Source organism: Electrophorus electricus, chromosome 10 (assembly GCF_013358815.1).
Source record: "Electrophorus electricus isolate fEleEle1 chromosome 10, fEleEle1.pri, whole genome shotgun sequence".
Taxonomy (NCBI): Eukaryota; Metazoa; Chordata; class Actinopteri; order Gymnotiformes; family Gymnotidae; genus Electrophorus; species Electrophorus electricus.
Genome location: NC_049544.1, coordinates 7,601,243 through 7,614,703, shown reverse-complemented (window position 1 = coordinate 7,614,703; position 13,461 = coordinate 7,601,243). Strand labels below are relative to the sequence as shown.

General features: G+C 39.4%; 2 protein-coding genes across 5 annotated transcripts; one reads left to right on the top strand and one right to left on the bottom strand.

Moving 5' to 3' along the window:
- Positions 1 to 702: 702 nt before the first annotated feature.
- On the top strand, positions 703 to 4,299 carry tapbpl (TAP binding protein like). 4 transcript variants are annotated; one of them, XM_027029195.2, is made up of 9 exons: positions 703 to 865; positions 1,037 to 1,249; positions 1,353 to 1,622; positions 1,832 to 2,032; positions 2,615 to 2,782; positions 2,962 to 3,065; positions 3,178 to 3,406; positions 3,557 to 3,623; positions 3,910 to 4,299. In XM_027029195.2, the coding sequence occupies exons 1-9, from the start codon at positions 820 to 822 to the stop codon at positions 3,914 to 3,916; spliced, it is 1,305 nt and encodes a 434-aa protein (XP_026884996.2). In that variant the 5' UTR covers positions 703 to 819; the 3' UTR covers positions 3,917 to 4,299. The 4 variants fall into 4 exon arrangements, with proteins under 4 accessions (XP_026884996.2, XP_026884995.2, XP_026884994.2 ...); XM_027029194.2 differs by having other exon boundaries at positions 3,907 to 4,299; XM_027029193.2 differs by having other exon boundaries at positions 3,554 to 3,623.
- Positions 4,300 to 5,203: 904 nt separating this feature from the next.
- On the bottom strand, positions 5,204 to 11,482 carry zgc:92912 (uncharacterized protein LOC436805 homolog). Its single transcript, XM_027029196.2, has 6 exons — positions 11,098 to 11,482; positions 10,851 to 10,932; positions 10,013 to 10,166; positions 8,344 to 8,502; positions 7,946 to 7,997; positions 5,204 to 5,508 (listed from the first exon to the last, which is right to left on the bottom strand). Coding segments are annotated over exons 2-6 (384 nt in total). The 5' UTR covers positions 10,853 to 10,932; positions 11,098 to 11,482; the 3' UTR covers positions 5,204 to 5,491.
- Between the last annotated feature and the right edge of the window lie 1,979 nt (positions 11,483 to 13,461).

Sequence of the window (13,461 nt, the reverse complement as noted above, 5' to 3'; positions counted from 1 at the left end):
AGCTCTGTTTGACTTTGGACAGACAGTAAAAGCAAAAATATCTAGGTTTCTCAGATACTCTTCCCTCCCTATTGTGGATAAAGAAAGATGCCAAAGGAGAAAGGATGTGTGCAGTGATGATAGCAGAGCAGTATTTGTTTTGTGTGTGTGCGCATTGTTTTCATACTGGTCAAATAGCTATAAAAAAGCTCTAACAAATTATTATGTGCCTTTGTCAGCTGTTTTGCTTTTTATCCTTTTTTGGTTAAAATGAATAAATAAAGCAACAGTTTGAGGATACTGCATTATTGTTGTTGTTTAAATCATAGATTTACTCGGGTTAATGTCTCACCGTGCAACATAACGACTTAAATTATAATATGGATACTTTATGCTTATGTTAATGAATTAAACAAGTAACGACCGTGATCCATACGCTTTACAGAAAAATTAGTAGAAGAGTGCATTTACCAGCCAGTTGTTATCGGGTAACATGGACCTTGTTAAAACGAACAGAAACATCGTGTTACAAGACAGGTTCATGACTTGTTACTGCATACGACTGACCGAACAGCAATAGCTGCCTCGATCCATATTCATAGTCATTCATTCGTTTTCATAATTCATATTCATAATTTGCGCAGTCCACGGAAGGTGGAATTTTCGTTTTAAATCAAAAGTGAAAGTAAAGTTTGAGAATACCCAGAAATCAACAGACATTTACGTACGACCGCTCCATTTTCTTTTTTTGTTCGACTAATCTGTTTAGGTGTAGCCTTGTTTGTGTTCAATTCCAGAAGAATTTATGCTCTTCTGTGTACTTTTTAGTCGTCATCGGCTATGCTTAAAATTATTATTTTCGGCTGTCTGAACGCGTTGGCCCACGGTAAGTTTAATAAAGTTCTTTCACTTTAAGCAGGCCGTAGGGTAAGCTGTATTTTATCTGCCTATTACTCGAGAATAATATCTCTAAAGAATGCCTTTGTTCTACCCGTTTGTGCGTAACGTTATCAGCATTATATGTGCTGTCTCTTGTTTTCCCCATTATCGCTCTCAGGTCTGGAAGGTGCTGATGTAGTACTGTCCTGCTCCCTAATTGAGGAGGGTGGGGGGATGGGGGGCATGATGGGTGGATCTCATTTCACCCGCACTCCTGCTACTCTGGTCTTAAGGGACCTTCCCATGAACTCTGACCTCTCATCAGAGACTATAACGCCGTATAACCCCCCTGACACTCCTAATGCTGATGACCTCATTTTTGAGGTCATAGGTAAGACTGTTGTTGAAATGAGCTAAAATAATTTTTCTAGTTTTCTATATTACCTTCCATTCATTCTCTCTCTCTTTCTCTGGCTCTCTCTCACTCTGGTTAGTATCATCATTTGAGATACCAGAAGCAGAATCCCTTCTGCATGCTGACTGTAATGAACAACAGGTGATTTGTGAATTGAGCCAATATGTCCCTCGGGGTACAAATCCGGATTCCTTAGCTTCTTATTTCATTGGATCTATTCATCTTGAAGGAGGTGGAATCAGCTTCACTTTGGTGCTGCAGACAACATCTAATGAGAATGAGAAAGCACCACTAATACAGAGCAAACTTAATCTTCCTCTCAGCCAGTGGGGAACACTACTCACAGATGGTACTGTCCCATTAAACAAATCTTTGTCAACCCATGTAACATTATCTACCCATCCATTATTTTGTTCACACACCCATACTTTGGAAATATAGCTCTATACTATTTTTTACCAGTTCCACCCTTCCATCTTGTGCAAATTTCCTTCACGACGATGTTAGTCCTCACCTATGCTCTCTCTCTATTTCTCTCTCTTCTCCCATCTTCTGTAGCTGTGTTTGTGGTCTACTCTCGTTCCCCATCTGTTGTGGCTTCTATAGGCGATGATGTGATTTTAGACTGTGGCTATAAGCAAAGAGACACACCATCAGATCAGAACGTGGGACTGGAGTGGCGGTGGCAGCATAGAGGAAATGGGCGGAAGATTCTGGACATGAAAGCCCAGAGGTTGGAGACTGAAGGAGGGACACAGGGTGAGTGACAGGTTGTGCACATATTCAAAGAACTTTGTGGTTGGAGATGAATTATCATTACTTCTGCAGTAACATGTGTAGGTATTGCTGCCTCTTACATGGACACAGTGGAATAGGAAAGTGATTTAATAAATGTACAATCTTAATTTCCCCCCCAAAAAAAGATGGCTTGACAGAGACTAATGGGTCAGTTATGGCAAGTTATAATGTGACTTAAAAGTCAAGTTTACATTTTAAAGTGACAAAGACATTATGACATCATTGTAATTCAAATAGTAACTTAAGATTTTTTTATATTAAGTTCAGTTTTGACCTCCTTTAGCTAGTCACAATCAGAAGTAACAATTGAAATGAATATGGTATTTATTGAACTCAGAGCATTGCTAACAGTAAAAACCACTGCTCAGCAATGACCTTTTTAAGGTGTCGATATTTCTACTTAGTGAACTGTGAATGAACTTACCAGGCTCAGGCTTTCACATGGTATGTTTTATCCATAGATGTGTTCACATTTTTTAAAGGGTCAATCACATAATTTACCAGTCTGTATTTTTCTCTGTTGGTTTGTTTGGCTGCTGGCAGTGCACGTGGAGAGAGATGGGATAAATGCAGACTCTGCCCTGCTGCTTAGGGATGGAAATGCATCTCTGACCATGAAAGAGTTAAAGGTCTCTGATGAGGGCACATACATCTGCACCATTAGCTCTGCAGGCTTTCAAACCCAGCAAATAATTCAGTTACACTTAATGCGTAAGTGTCTCATCAGTCTATGGACAGCGCATTGCTAGGCATTCTTAGTGCTAAGATTTTGAACTTAAGATTACATTTGTTAAATATGTGTTTGAGGGTATTTTCATCAATTTTCAATTTTCATCAATAGTCTTTAACTTGTTTAGCATCTGTGTGCTAACCCCCCACCCCCCAAACAGAGGCTCCTAGAGTTTTACTCAATGAAAAGAATGTGATATTTCAAGATGAGCTGCCCAAGAAATTGAACTGCCATTGTGAGCGTTACTTCCCCCTGGATGTGAAGGTTTGTCCTTTACACTTGAAAGTTGTCACTTCAGATGCGGTGAACACAGGTTTGTAGCACTTGTGTTCCTGTCAGAAGCAGCTGGCTCTAGTTTGTATGTGTGCTCCTGTAGGTGGAGTGGTTTTCTCAGCCCCCCACGCAGACTGAAAGCATCTCTCTGACAGAGAAAGCCTCTCTCTCCAGTCACCAGCAGCATAGCGATGGTACTTTCTCTCTCACATCCTTCCTTGTGATTCGTCCCTCTGAGCAGCCACCTGGAACTGTCCTTACCTGCAGGGTCTCCCACTTTGCCCTGCAAACACCCAAGGATATCAGCTTGACAGTAGAAACACTTGAACCAGGTCAGAAAATACCCAACTAGGTTGAATCAAGTGGATTTTATTGTCAACTCCTGATTTCATTTGTTTGTATTCATTTTTGATTGTATTCATGTGTTTTCAGATAAGAATTAAGTCTAATTTTAAAGCCTTTTCTCTTAATAAATTCAGCAGGTGAATATAATTGGATGGTCCTGGCAACACTGGTTTTGTCAATACTGTTTTTATATCAGGCATTAAGGTATGTATATAATTTTGTATTACAGATTAGTAGAAGATTTGTGATCTATATATGTAATTTTATGAAGAAGTAATGCTATACAGTCTTAATATTAAAGTGGTACATTAGGTATATTTTAGGAAATGATCCTTTAACTCCAGTTTTACAAGAGTACTTTACAACTGCTCATATTTTAAATAATGAGATTCTTATGAGACTTTGTTGACCAGTACAACCAGACCTCACTCAATGTTTTTCATATTAGCAGATCGAGTGACATATTTCTTGTTGTCTGATATATTAGCAGGTACTGAATAGAACCACGAAGGCAACGAAAACATGTCCTGAAAGACCTGCAAAGACAAAAGATTTATTTATTACTAGAGGATTTTTGTTTGTTTGTTTTCAAATGGCTGTACTGTAAATTATGGGGTTATGTGTTGTCTGTAAATTATACTTTTTTCTTGTTTCGTTTTTGTTGTTTTGTTGTTGTGTAAAAAAAAAAGGTAGTGTGAACAGTTTGCATATTCTTTATTGGCATCAGCAAAAGTGTTAAGGTAAATAAGCATGCTACTAAATTCTTCTCTGGTTTCACAAAATGGTAATACATGACATATTGAACACTCCTACATAATCCTTAAATGGCATTTACATTTAACAATGTGTCATATGTCCTTATTAAATAAATCTATGAAATGAAAAATGTCGCTTCTTGAAATATCCAACAGCTGTACTGAATAGAAAAATAATAAAGTTTATGTCTATGAAGGAATCTGATTTAAAATACTAATAATACTACATCATTGAAATACTTAATTTTTCCTTTTCACATTTTATAAGTGATTGATAAAAGTGTATGTATTGGCAGGCTCATAGTTTTAATATTTTATACACTCATGGAGTTTCATGGAGGATCTGAAATGTCTATCTGAGCTGTACATTAGGCAGTAGGCATTTAGGAATGAAATTTATAGAATAAGCTTCTATGGCTGTGTCCAATCTTCCATGCAATTCATTAGACACAATTTCTTATGTTCAATAGGATTGTGGATGTGAGTGTGTGTGTGTGTGTGTGTGTGTGTGTGTGTGTGCGTGTGTGTGTGTGTGTGTGTGTGTGTGTGTGTGTGTGTGTGTGTGTGTGTGTGTGTGTGTGCGCGCGTGTGCACGTATGTGTGTTTAGGTTGGACTGAATAAATTTTTTCCACTTCATCTGTCTAAATGAGAATATTAAAGAGACTTAAAGTATTAAGCATGGTATCGTGTGTGTGTGTGCGTGCATGCATCTGCTAGTCTTTCTCCATGTTTATATGAAACTTTGTGTATTACCCATACTTCCCCCCTCAAACACTGCCTTTTAGTTATAATTTTATCATCCACATACCCTTCTTTACAGTCTCCCTCTTCCCAACCTTTTTTAGACAATCTCCCTAATACACTCCCTTTAAACTGTATGTGCACTTTAAACTGTATGTGTGTGTGTGTGTGTGTGTGTCTGTGTGTGTGTGTGAGTGTGTGTGTGTGTGTGTGTGTGAGTGTGAGTGTGTGTGTGTGTGTGTGTGTGTGTGTGTGTGTGTGTGTGTGTGTGTGTGTGTGTGTGTGTGTGTGTGTGTGAGAGAGAGAGAGTGTCTGTGTGTGTGTGTGTGTGTGTGTGAGAGTGTGTGTGTGTGTGTGTGTTACTCTTAAAGCATATGTGGATGGCCCAGCAGGTGGGGAAGAATGCAGAGCTCAGGTGCATCTCTTTACTATGGTCACACTGCAGTATCAGCTGGCAAGATGGAGAGGACGAGAGTGAAGAAGGGTGGCAGGAAGAGGCATGGAGGTTATAGGAGTGGGCTTTTTCTGCTTTGCTTTTTCCACCTCCTTTAATCCTCCCTGCGAGCTCAGTGAGGTTATGAGAAGAAATACACTGAAGACGTAAAAGGAAGATACAGAGAGGAAGTAAAAGGAAGATAGAAAGAAAAATACAGGGGAAAGGACAGAGCAAGATCAAGATGTCAGATCCCAGATAATTATTCAGATAGCACAGAATAACATTATAGACTGTCTCAGTATCCATGTTCTTAGACTGCTGCATGGTTAATGTCTTAAACAGCAGTAAATGAATAATTCACACTAATGGGAACCTGTGTGCACATGGTTCATTCTAGGTCTTAAACATGTTGACCAACAAGGACACCTACACAAAAAGTTCACATTTACTAAGAACAACCTTTGGGACATGACACTGTACATAAATACATTTTTGTACTACATTCTGGCTAAATGTAGTTAGAGGCTGCTAAATGCTGCTCAGTCAAATGCTAGCTGGTTTGGAAGAGTGCATGCAAGTGAAATTGCTGTACTAATTGCAGAAAATATATAGTCAATTGAAAATGTTGAAATTCTATGGTTTTACACATCAGGTCAAATCATCTGGGCTTTAGCAGGTCTTAAAATTAGTTACCTCAGATGATCATTACACAGATTTCATTTTTAAAAAATGAAGTCAAAATGGAGAAGCCATGTTTGAAAAATTAAGTACACCTCATGCATACAATCATAGCAATAAGTAATCATTTTCTGTATGACTATCAGTCTCTCACATTGTCCTGGAGGAATTTTGGTCCACTCTTCTTTACAATGTTACTTCAGTTCATTGAGGTTTGTGGGCATTAATTTATACGCAGCTCTCTTAATGTCCTGCCATAGCATTTCAATTGAGTTGAGGTCTGCACTTTGATGGGGCCATTGCAACAACTTGATTCTTTTCTTTTTAAGCCATTTTATTGTAGATTAGCTGGTGTGCTTGGAATCATTGTTCTATTGCATGACTGAATTTTGGCCAAGCTTTAGCTTTCGATAGATGGCCTTTAGTATACCTTGGTAAACAGCGGAGTTGATGGAGGACTAATGACTGCAACATGCTCAGGTCCTGTCTCTGTAGAACAAGCCCAGGTTAGCCCTCCACCACCGTGCCTGACAGTCAATATGAGGTGTTTTGTTGATATGCTGTGTTTGGTCTTTGCCAAAAGGCACTGTGAATTATGGCCAAACATCTCCACTTTCATCTCAAGTGTCCAAAGGACATTGTTCCAGATATCTTGTGGTTTATGCAAATTCACGTTTGCAAACTTAACTCATGCTGTTAAGTTCTTTTTAAAAAGAAAAGGCAACCATTTCAAACAAGCCATACTCTACTATAATACTATAGTTATATAACTGTCATGAGCTTGAACATTAATGCTACCTGAGGATTGTAGAGTCCATGATATAGCTCTTGAGTTTTTTGTAGTTTCTCTGAGCTTTGCATGGTCTGACCTTGGGATGAATTTGCTAGAACATCCACTCCTGGGAAGCAACTATCTTGAATGTTTTCTACTTGAGAATAATCTTTCTCACTGTAGACTAATGTACTTCAAATAGTTTGGAAATGGCCTTATAACCGTCTCTAGATTGATGGGTAGCAACACTTCTCTTCTAAGATCATTGTTGATGGCTTTCCTCCTTGGCTTTGTGTTGTGCACACATGTGAATGCTCCATACCATCTAACTGCCAAAACATCTGCTTTTATAAAGGTCGTCACACTCGCTGTTAATCAGTTAATCAAGGGCATTTGATTAGCAGCACGTAGCTGCTACTTACCCTCTTCATTTCTACAGAAGTAGTAAGGGTGTAATTTTTCATGCACTGTTTCTGCATTTTGACCCAGTTTTGTTAAATAAATAATGATGTGGTATAATTTGTCTTGTGTTGTTGTTCATCTGAGGTTCCCTTTACCCAATTTTAAGACCTGCTAAGGACCAGATGATTTTTCATTTCCTGATATGCAAAACCATAACCATAGAATTTGGCAGACTCTTTCCCACTCTTACAATTATTCAATCATGTTACAGATGTAGGCAAGTGTACTGTTAGTAGTCCTACCCATGGACTCTTATTGGTATAGCATAGAGCACTTGCACAGATGGGGACTGAACCCCAACCCCCCCACCCCCCCACCCCCCATCCCCCACAGGAAAGCTAGCGTTGTTATCCACTACCCAGCTCTCTAAAATGCAGCTCTCATTATTGGATTTCTTAATCTGATTTCTAGGCCATACTCTAATCTAAGAAATCTGACAGTTTACATGACCACTTGAATAATCAGATAACTGGAGAAATCTGATTATGATTTGATTATCAAGCACATGTAAACGCACTCATTGTTAGTTTAGGGGGCCTGTTGTGTGGCCAGTAATTTTACTGAAGCCTTTGAAGTCAAACCAGATACTGTACCAAAAACATCTATACACTATACATGCACCTTATATATTGGTTAAATACCCACAACAAAGCTGAAACTAGGAGTTCTACTGAAACTCACAGAAAATTATTCCAACCACGATGACTCCAATAATACCCATCATAATCATCATCTAAAGAAACAAGAAACAAAACATGGTTAAATCACAGTGACACTAGTCATACATGTGGAATATGCCTCCCCATTTTCTAGGGCATTGTAGCCACACAGAAATCCAGTGCACACAAAAACTGGCTCAATATTCAATCTTGATGCATCTCTATTCCTTCACCACTACAATCAAAAACAAAGATGTGCACACCTCTATTAAGTTATCTATGTAGCCCAGAATTGTAAGAGGTTTTCTTTCGATCCTTTTCTTTTTTATCTTCACTCAAAGCAAATGATTAAATACATCTCACAACAGTTTGCATGTGTTTGCTTAAGAGGTTCATTTATAGGCTGTCAGCCATGCTCACCTTGCAGTTCTTCCACCAGTACTTGTTCTTCAGCTTTGCAGCACAGCTCTCAAATTGTGATGCCCCAGCCTGCAGTGCGTCGGCCCTGTCGTCCAGCTCAGACAGTTTCTGGTCCCTCTCCAAGACTTTATCCACATTCACGCGCATGATATCCACCACCTGGGCAGAGCAGGCCAGCGACATGATATGGGTATTTTTAAGGTTTGTTGAATACTGAGACTGATTTGGGTTTGGCTGGGCAGAAGAGAGTGTATTACAAAATGAATAACCTTATACTTAGATTGTGTCCCGATGTAACATTTAGTGCACTGTAAAAAAATTTTACAAAAAAGAATCTCTTTGATTTGTTTTTGTGTATGTTTTTCTAATATAGCACAGTCAGTAACTGATTAGACAATGACACCATTTTGCCTCTGGACTCCAGCACTTTGGATTTGAAAGGAAATAACCATAAAGTTAAAACGTAGAATGTCAGCTTAAATTCACAACCATTTTTTTATATTGCACCCTATTTCATTTCATAGTTTGCTGTTTCCTGGCCCACTGTATATCAGTACATCATTAGTTAATGCACAGTAGTGCTAACAGAAGGTCTAGCTCTAATTCTAGATCTGGCGGTTTCAGATGGAGTTTGCTGCAGTTATCTATCAACATGAGAACCAAAGAAATACCAATACCAGTAAAAAAAAAAATAAATAAAAATTAATCAGTGACATAGACAAAATATTAGGTGGGTCAAAATCAATTGTACATTGTTAATAATATTATTTTTATTATTTTTAAATAAAAATAATGAACTAAATAATGAGATATTATTCTAAGCATAAATAATGAAATTTTGTTTAATCTTAAACAACAAAGATTAACTATGAACAACCACAGCTGTGATGGATGGATAACCTCTATTAATTAAGAACATAATACTGAACAGATCAAAAACACTCCAGGATGTAGGCATACACATGCCAAACACAGGTCCATCATGACCTCAATCCAGCTTGACCTCAGATGGAGGTAGCATGGTGGCATGGACATGATTAGAAGAATACTATGGAAACTACATATTACTAAGGCAACTTAGTAGTATGTCTAGCCAAGCAAGCAGTCAGAACTGAACCCATCAAAGCCTGAATTGTATTACTGAAGACAATACTGTAAGCAAAAATTATCCCACCCTATTAATATAATTAAATTAAAATAAAATAAGAACTTAAAATGGCTGACAGACCTTCTTGGCAGAGAATCACTAAGGAAAATACCCAGTATATGATGATGATGATGATGATGATGATGATGATGATGATGATGATTTTGGTGGGGATGGTGATAATGATGATGATCTGGTTTGCAGACCTGAGTCATCAACTACAAAGAATTTTCAACTATGTACTAAGCATGACATTTTTATTTAAGACCATGCTAATTCAATTATTTATGGTCCCCTGAGTTTAACATTTCAACCTCATACCAATTGTTTTATTCACATCCAAATCAAAATAAGAAAAAAAACAACAACAAATGTAGCCACTCATTTCCCATAAAGGTATTTATTCTATGACTACTGCTTGAGTTCCAAGTTTAAGACAGATAATCCAATAGCATCTCTTATTTCTCTCCTCATTACATCTTTTCTTTTTTACTTTCCCACTCATTCCACAACAGTACACACCTCTTCCACTTGCGCTTGTGTCTGCTGTAGCCGGCGGTTACTGCTGGTGTTTGGGGGAGGAGGAGGACCTCCAGCTGGCGCACCCTCTCCACCAGGAGCACCAGGGGCTCCGGGGGGCCCAGCAGGGGCCGCAGCGTCTGGAGCTGGAGCGGACCTGCGCACAGAGCCAGGACATTGATGGAGTGATGCAGTGCAGCAGCCATGCTCTCACTCCAGAGTTTCCTTTATGAAAAGTCTGTTAATCCCTGTCTCTTTAAGCCCTGTTTAAAACGCAGAGTTGAGCTGGACATGGCATGACTTTGAATAACGGGGGACGGCAAAAAACAGTCACCAGTCAGGCACAAGGTTTATTACTGCATTGAACTCACTCAGTATTGCGCAGGTTCGGTAATTCTGTTAGTACAGGTTTTATTCTTTCCACCTTGCAGAGTGCAGGGTGCAGAGTGGCTAAATTTATTCTGAGTATCTAAGAAAGGTCTTAAAGATTCAGTATAACCTCACTACATACAAGTATTTTATAAATATCAGTACAATACGAATTTGCTTTTCCAAAGACGAAAACATAAGTTACACAACATGAATGTTTTGCAATATTGAGACTAAGTGACCTCGCAGCAATACGATATTTTCAATGGACCAGAGCATCTCCCACAAGTCAATAAATCCGTAACACATACATTTAGCTCTTGTGGAAAATAAGCAGCTTGAAAGTGACAACAAACAGATAAAGTAAACGCGCGGGAGGATAATTTTGATTATAAAACACAAGACACACGAGTGCAGAAACATTTTAGTTTAAAATAAAAGCGATAGGGTAAAGCTCCGCACTGATACTCACATCCTCTATGCAGCTATTTCTTATTGCCCTGATGAAGACGACGGTGGAGGAGTAAGCTGGATACGAGATAGAGGGGTAGGGTCTGAAGTCAAAAAGAGACAAGGAAAGTAATTAGGAGAAGAAAAACTCTCTCCGAGGAGAACACAACAACCAGGTCTGATCGCTTCTCGCGTCTGAGATGCAGAAATTTCACAACGAAGCACTTGCTACAGGAGTCGTCAGCAAAAGTGCCGCATTACGAATTTACCGCTGGCTAAAAATTCAGCCTCAAAGAACAGTCCGACGAGTTCTGCTGGTAGAACGTTGAAGTGCAGAGAGAAAGATCTGAGATCCCTTGGAGGTGTTTGTAATCCAGTTATGGCGCTTTCTTCTTTGCGTGAATTCCAAGAGAAATCACGGACAATTAAGTCAAAAGCAGTTCGCACTGAATATATACAAGTCTTCAGTATAGTCTTGCCCAGGTATGTGACTATTTCGATTTCCCTTGGGCCGGCTGCCGCTAACACCAACGCTGTCCTCTTCTGACGAAAGCGACGCGCGCATAAACATCTGCGTGCGATGGTTTTTGGATTAGCGCAGCGTGTCTGCGAGCTGTTCTCCTCTACTGCAATAATGCGTCGCTCCCCCCTCGCAGTTACGGTTGGACTCGTAATGACGGTGCGGTACAGCTCCGAGAAACCCCCACCCCCTGCGTTCTCTCTCTCTCTCTCTCTCTCTCTCTCTCTCTCTCTCTCTCTCTCTCTCTCTCTCTCTCTCTCTCTCTCTCTCTCTCTCTCTCTCTCTCTCTCTCTCTCTCTCTCTCTCTCTCTCTCTCTCTCTCTCTCTCTCGGGACGGTACTGCGGTACACGACTGTGCAGGACCCACAGAATGTTGAGTTTGCATGTTTTCGCGGTTCAGCTCAGGCCCTCTCCTCTTGAAGCCTTCGGCGTAATTTTCAGCAGTAACCTGGTTCTAAACTGGATATTTTGTAGAGCTCGTGCTTGTTAGAGAGACGCTGTAGTAGCAGACAAGCCCTTTCACCCTGACATGCTTTCCCATTGTGGCTGCAGCTGCTGAGGTTTGCACGGAGAACAGACTCCTCTCTCCTTACAACAAGGTTAGGCCAACTCCACGGCTGAAGTAAAGTGACTGTAAGGTGACAGTTATCTAATCTGTGTACGAATGACTACCGTAAAAAGATAAGTAATCCTGATAATAAAGCAAGATTATTACCAGACCCCTCAGAGATATCAACTTGTGTGTTTCTTGTGTGATTCTGTTATTAGTGGGTCATAATTTTTGTATAGATCTGCTGGAGTTCTTTGGCTCATGGTGTTCTGGAGGATCCCAGGATGTCTTGGTTTTTAGTGTCCTTGCAGACAGATTTTGCTTGAGCCTGACAGAATCAATAATGACCATAATTAGTTGTCTTAAGAAGATTCCCACAGTCTCAGATGTATATGCATGTTTGTATTAGAGGAGAACCTTCTTAAAAGAAGTCTTCTGAATGATTAATTGACAAGGAGGTTGAATATTACGTTAGCTTCAGAGATCAGGTGACCCCAAAATACAAACATCTGCACTTCTACAACTGTAATCCTCACTTTTTTGCTTATTGACTGCTTCACCTCACTATGTGTCAGATAAGGTAACCTGTACACTTTCGTTTTCTAGGTAAATTCATCACATTTCTTAACATTTAAATTATTTTTGTTATTAGCATAATTTTTGCCTTTATAATGGATATAGTATTATGATGAGTTATTTATTAACTCAATTTATTTAGCATTTTCCTTTATTTGTTAAGATTTACAACCTTTATTCAGTGTTTATGTGAATGTGTCCACTTTGTTTTCTGACCTCCATGTTGAAGGATAAATAAGGCATTTGCCACTTTGTGTCACGTTTAGAAGTAGTTGTAGTGACCATTTGTTCTATTATGTTTTATGAATAGGCTACTTGTTTAGATGAAGAGATTTTTTTCACGGTTAACTAATAAACAAAATAACCAAACGTTCTGATACTGCTGTTCCATTTAGCGTCGGGTTAGAAAGACGCATGCGCCGTGAGATAGAGCTGCATCGGCCGTCAGCCATTGCAAACGTCGAATAACACTGCTCCTTTCAGTGTATGTGGTGCAACGTTTGTCGTTGGTAAAGATGTGAGTTAATGCTTTGTTATAGTGGGAAGATATATTTGTACTCGGTCAGTTATGTCAGGTAGTTTGTGTTGTATTAGCTTGCGATACACGAGACTGCACATGCCTAAATTGTTCTTGAGGTTCACACAGATTTGCACAGATCAGCCTGATGTAGATTTGGTATAGAACTGACCGCCAACTGTAGCATCCATAAAGAAAAATTTGTTTTATTTTGGCGTTGTAAATTGTTTATGTTGGGAGTTTATCGTGAAAGCACGGTACCATGACTGCTTTGTGGTAATTTGTGAGAAGGCACAAAGATGAACAATGACGCTGTATACCCACTTAGGGGCACTGTTGTATAAATCTAATTACTTTTGGCACTAACCACGCGCACTAAACCCACGCACCGCGTGAGGCACGGAGGTCCCCGTCTGACCGAAAGTATGTCCGTCGTCAAAATAAAAGCCCCACGTCCCTGACTGGGAGGT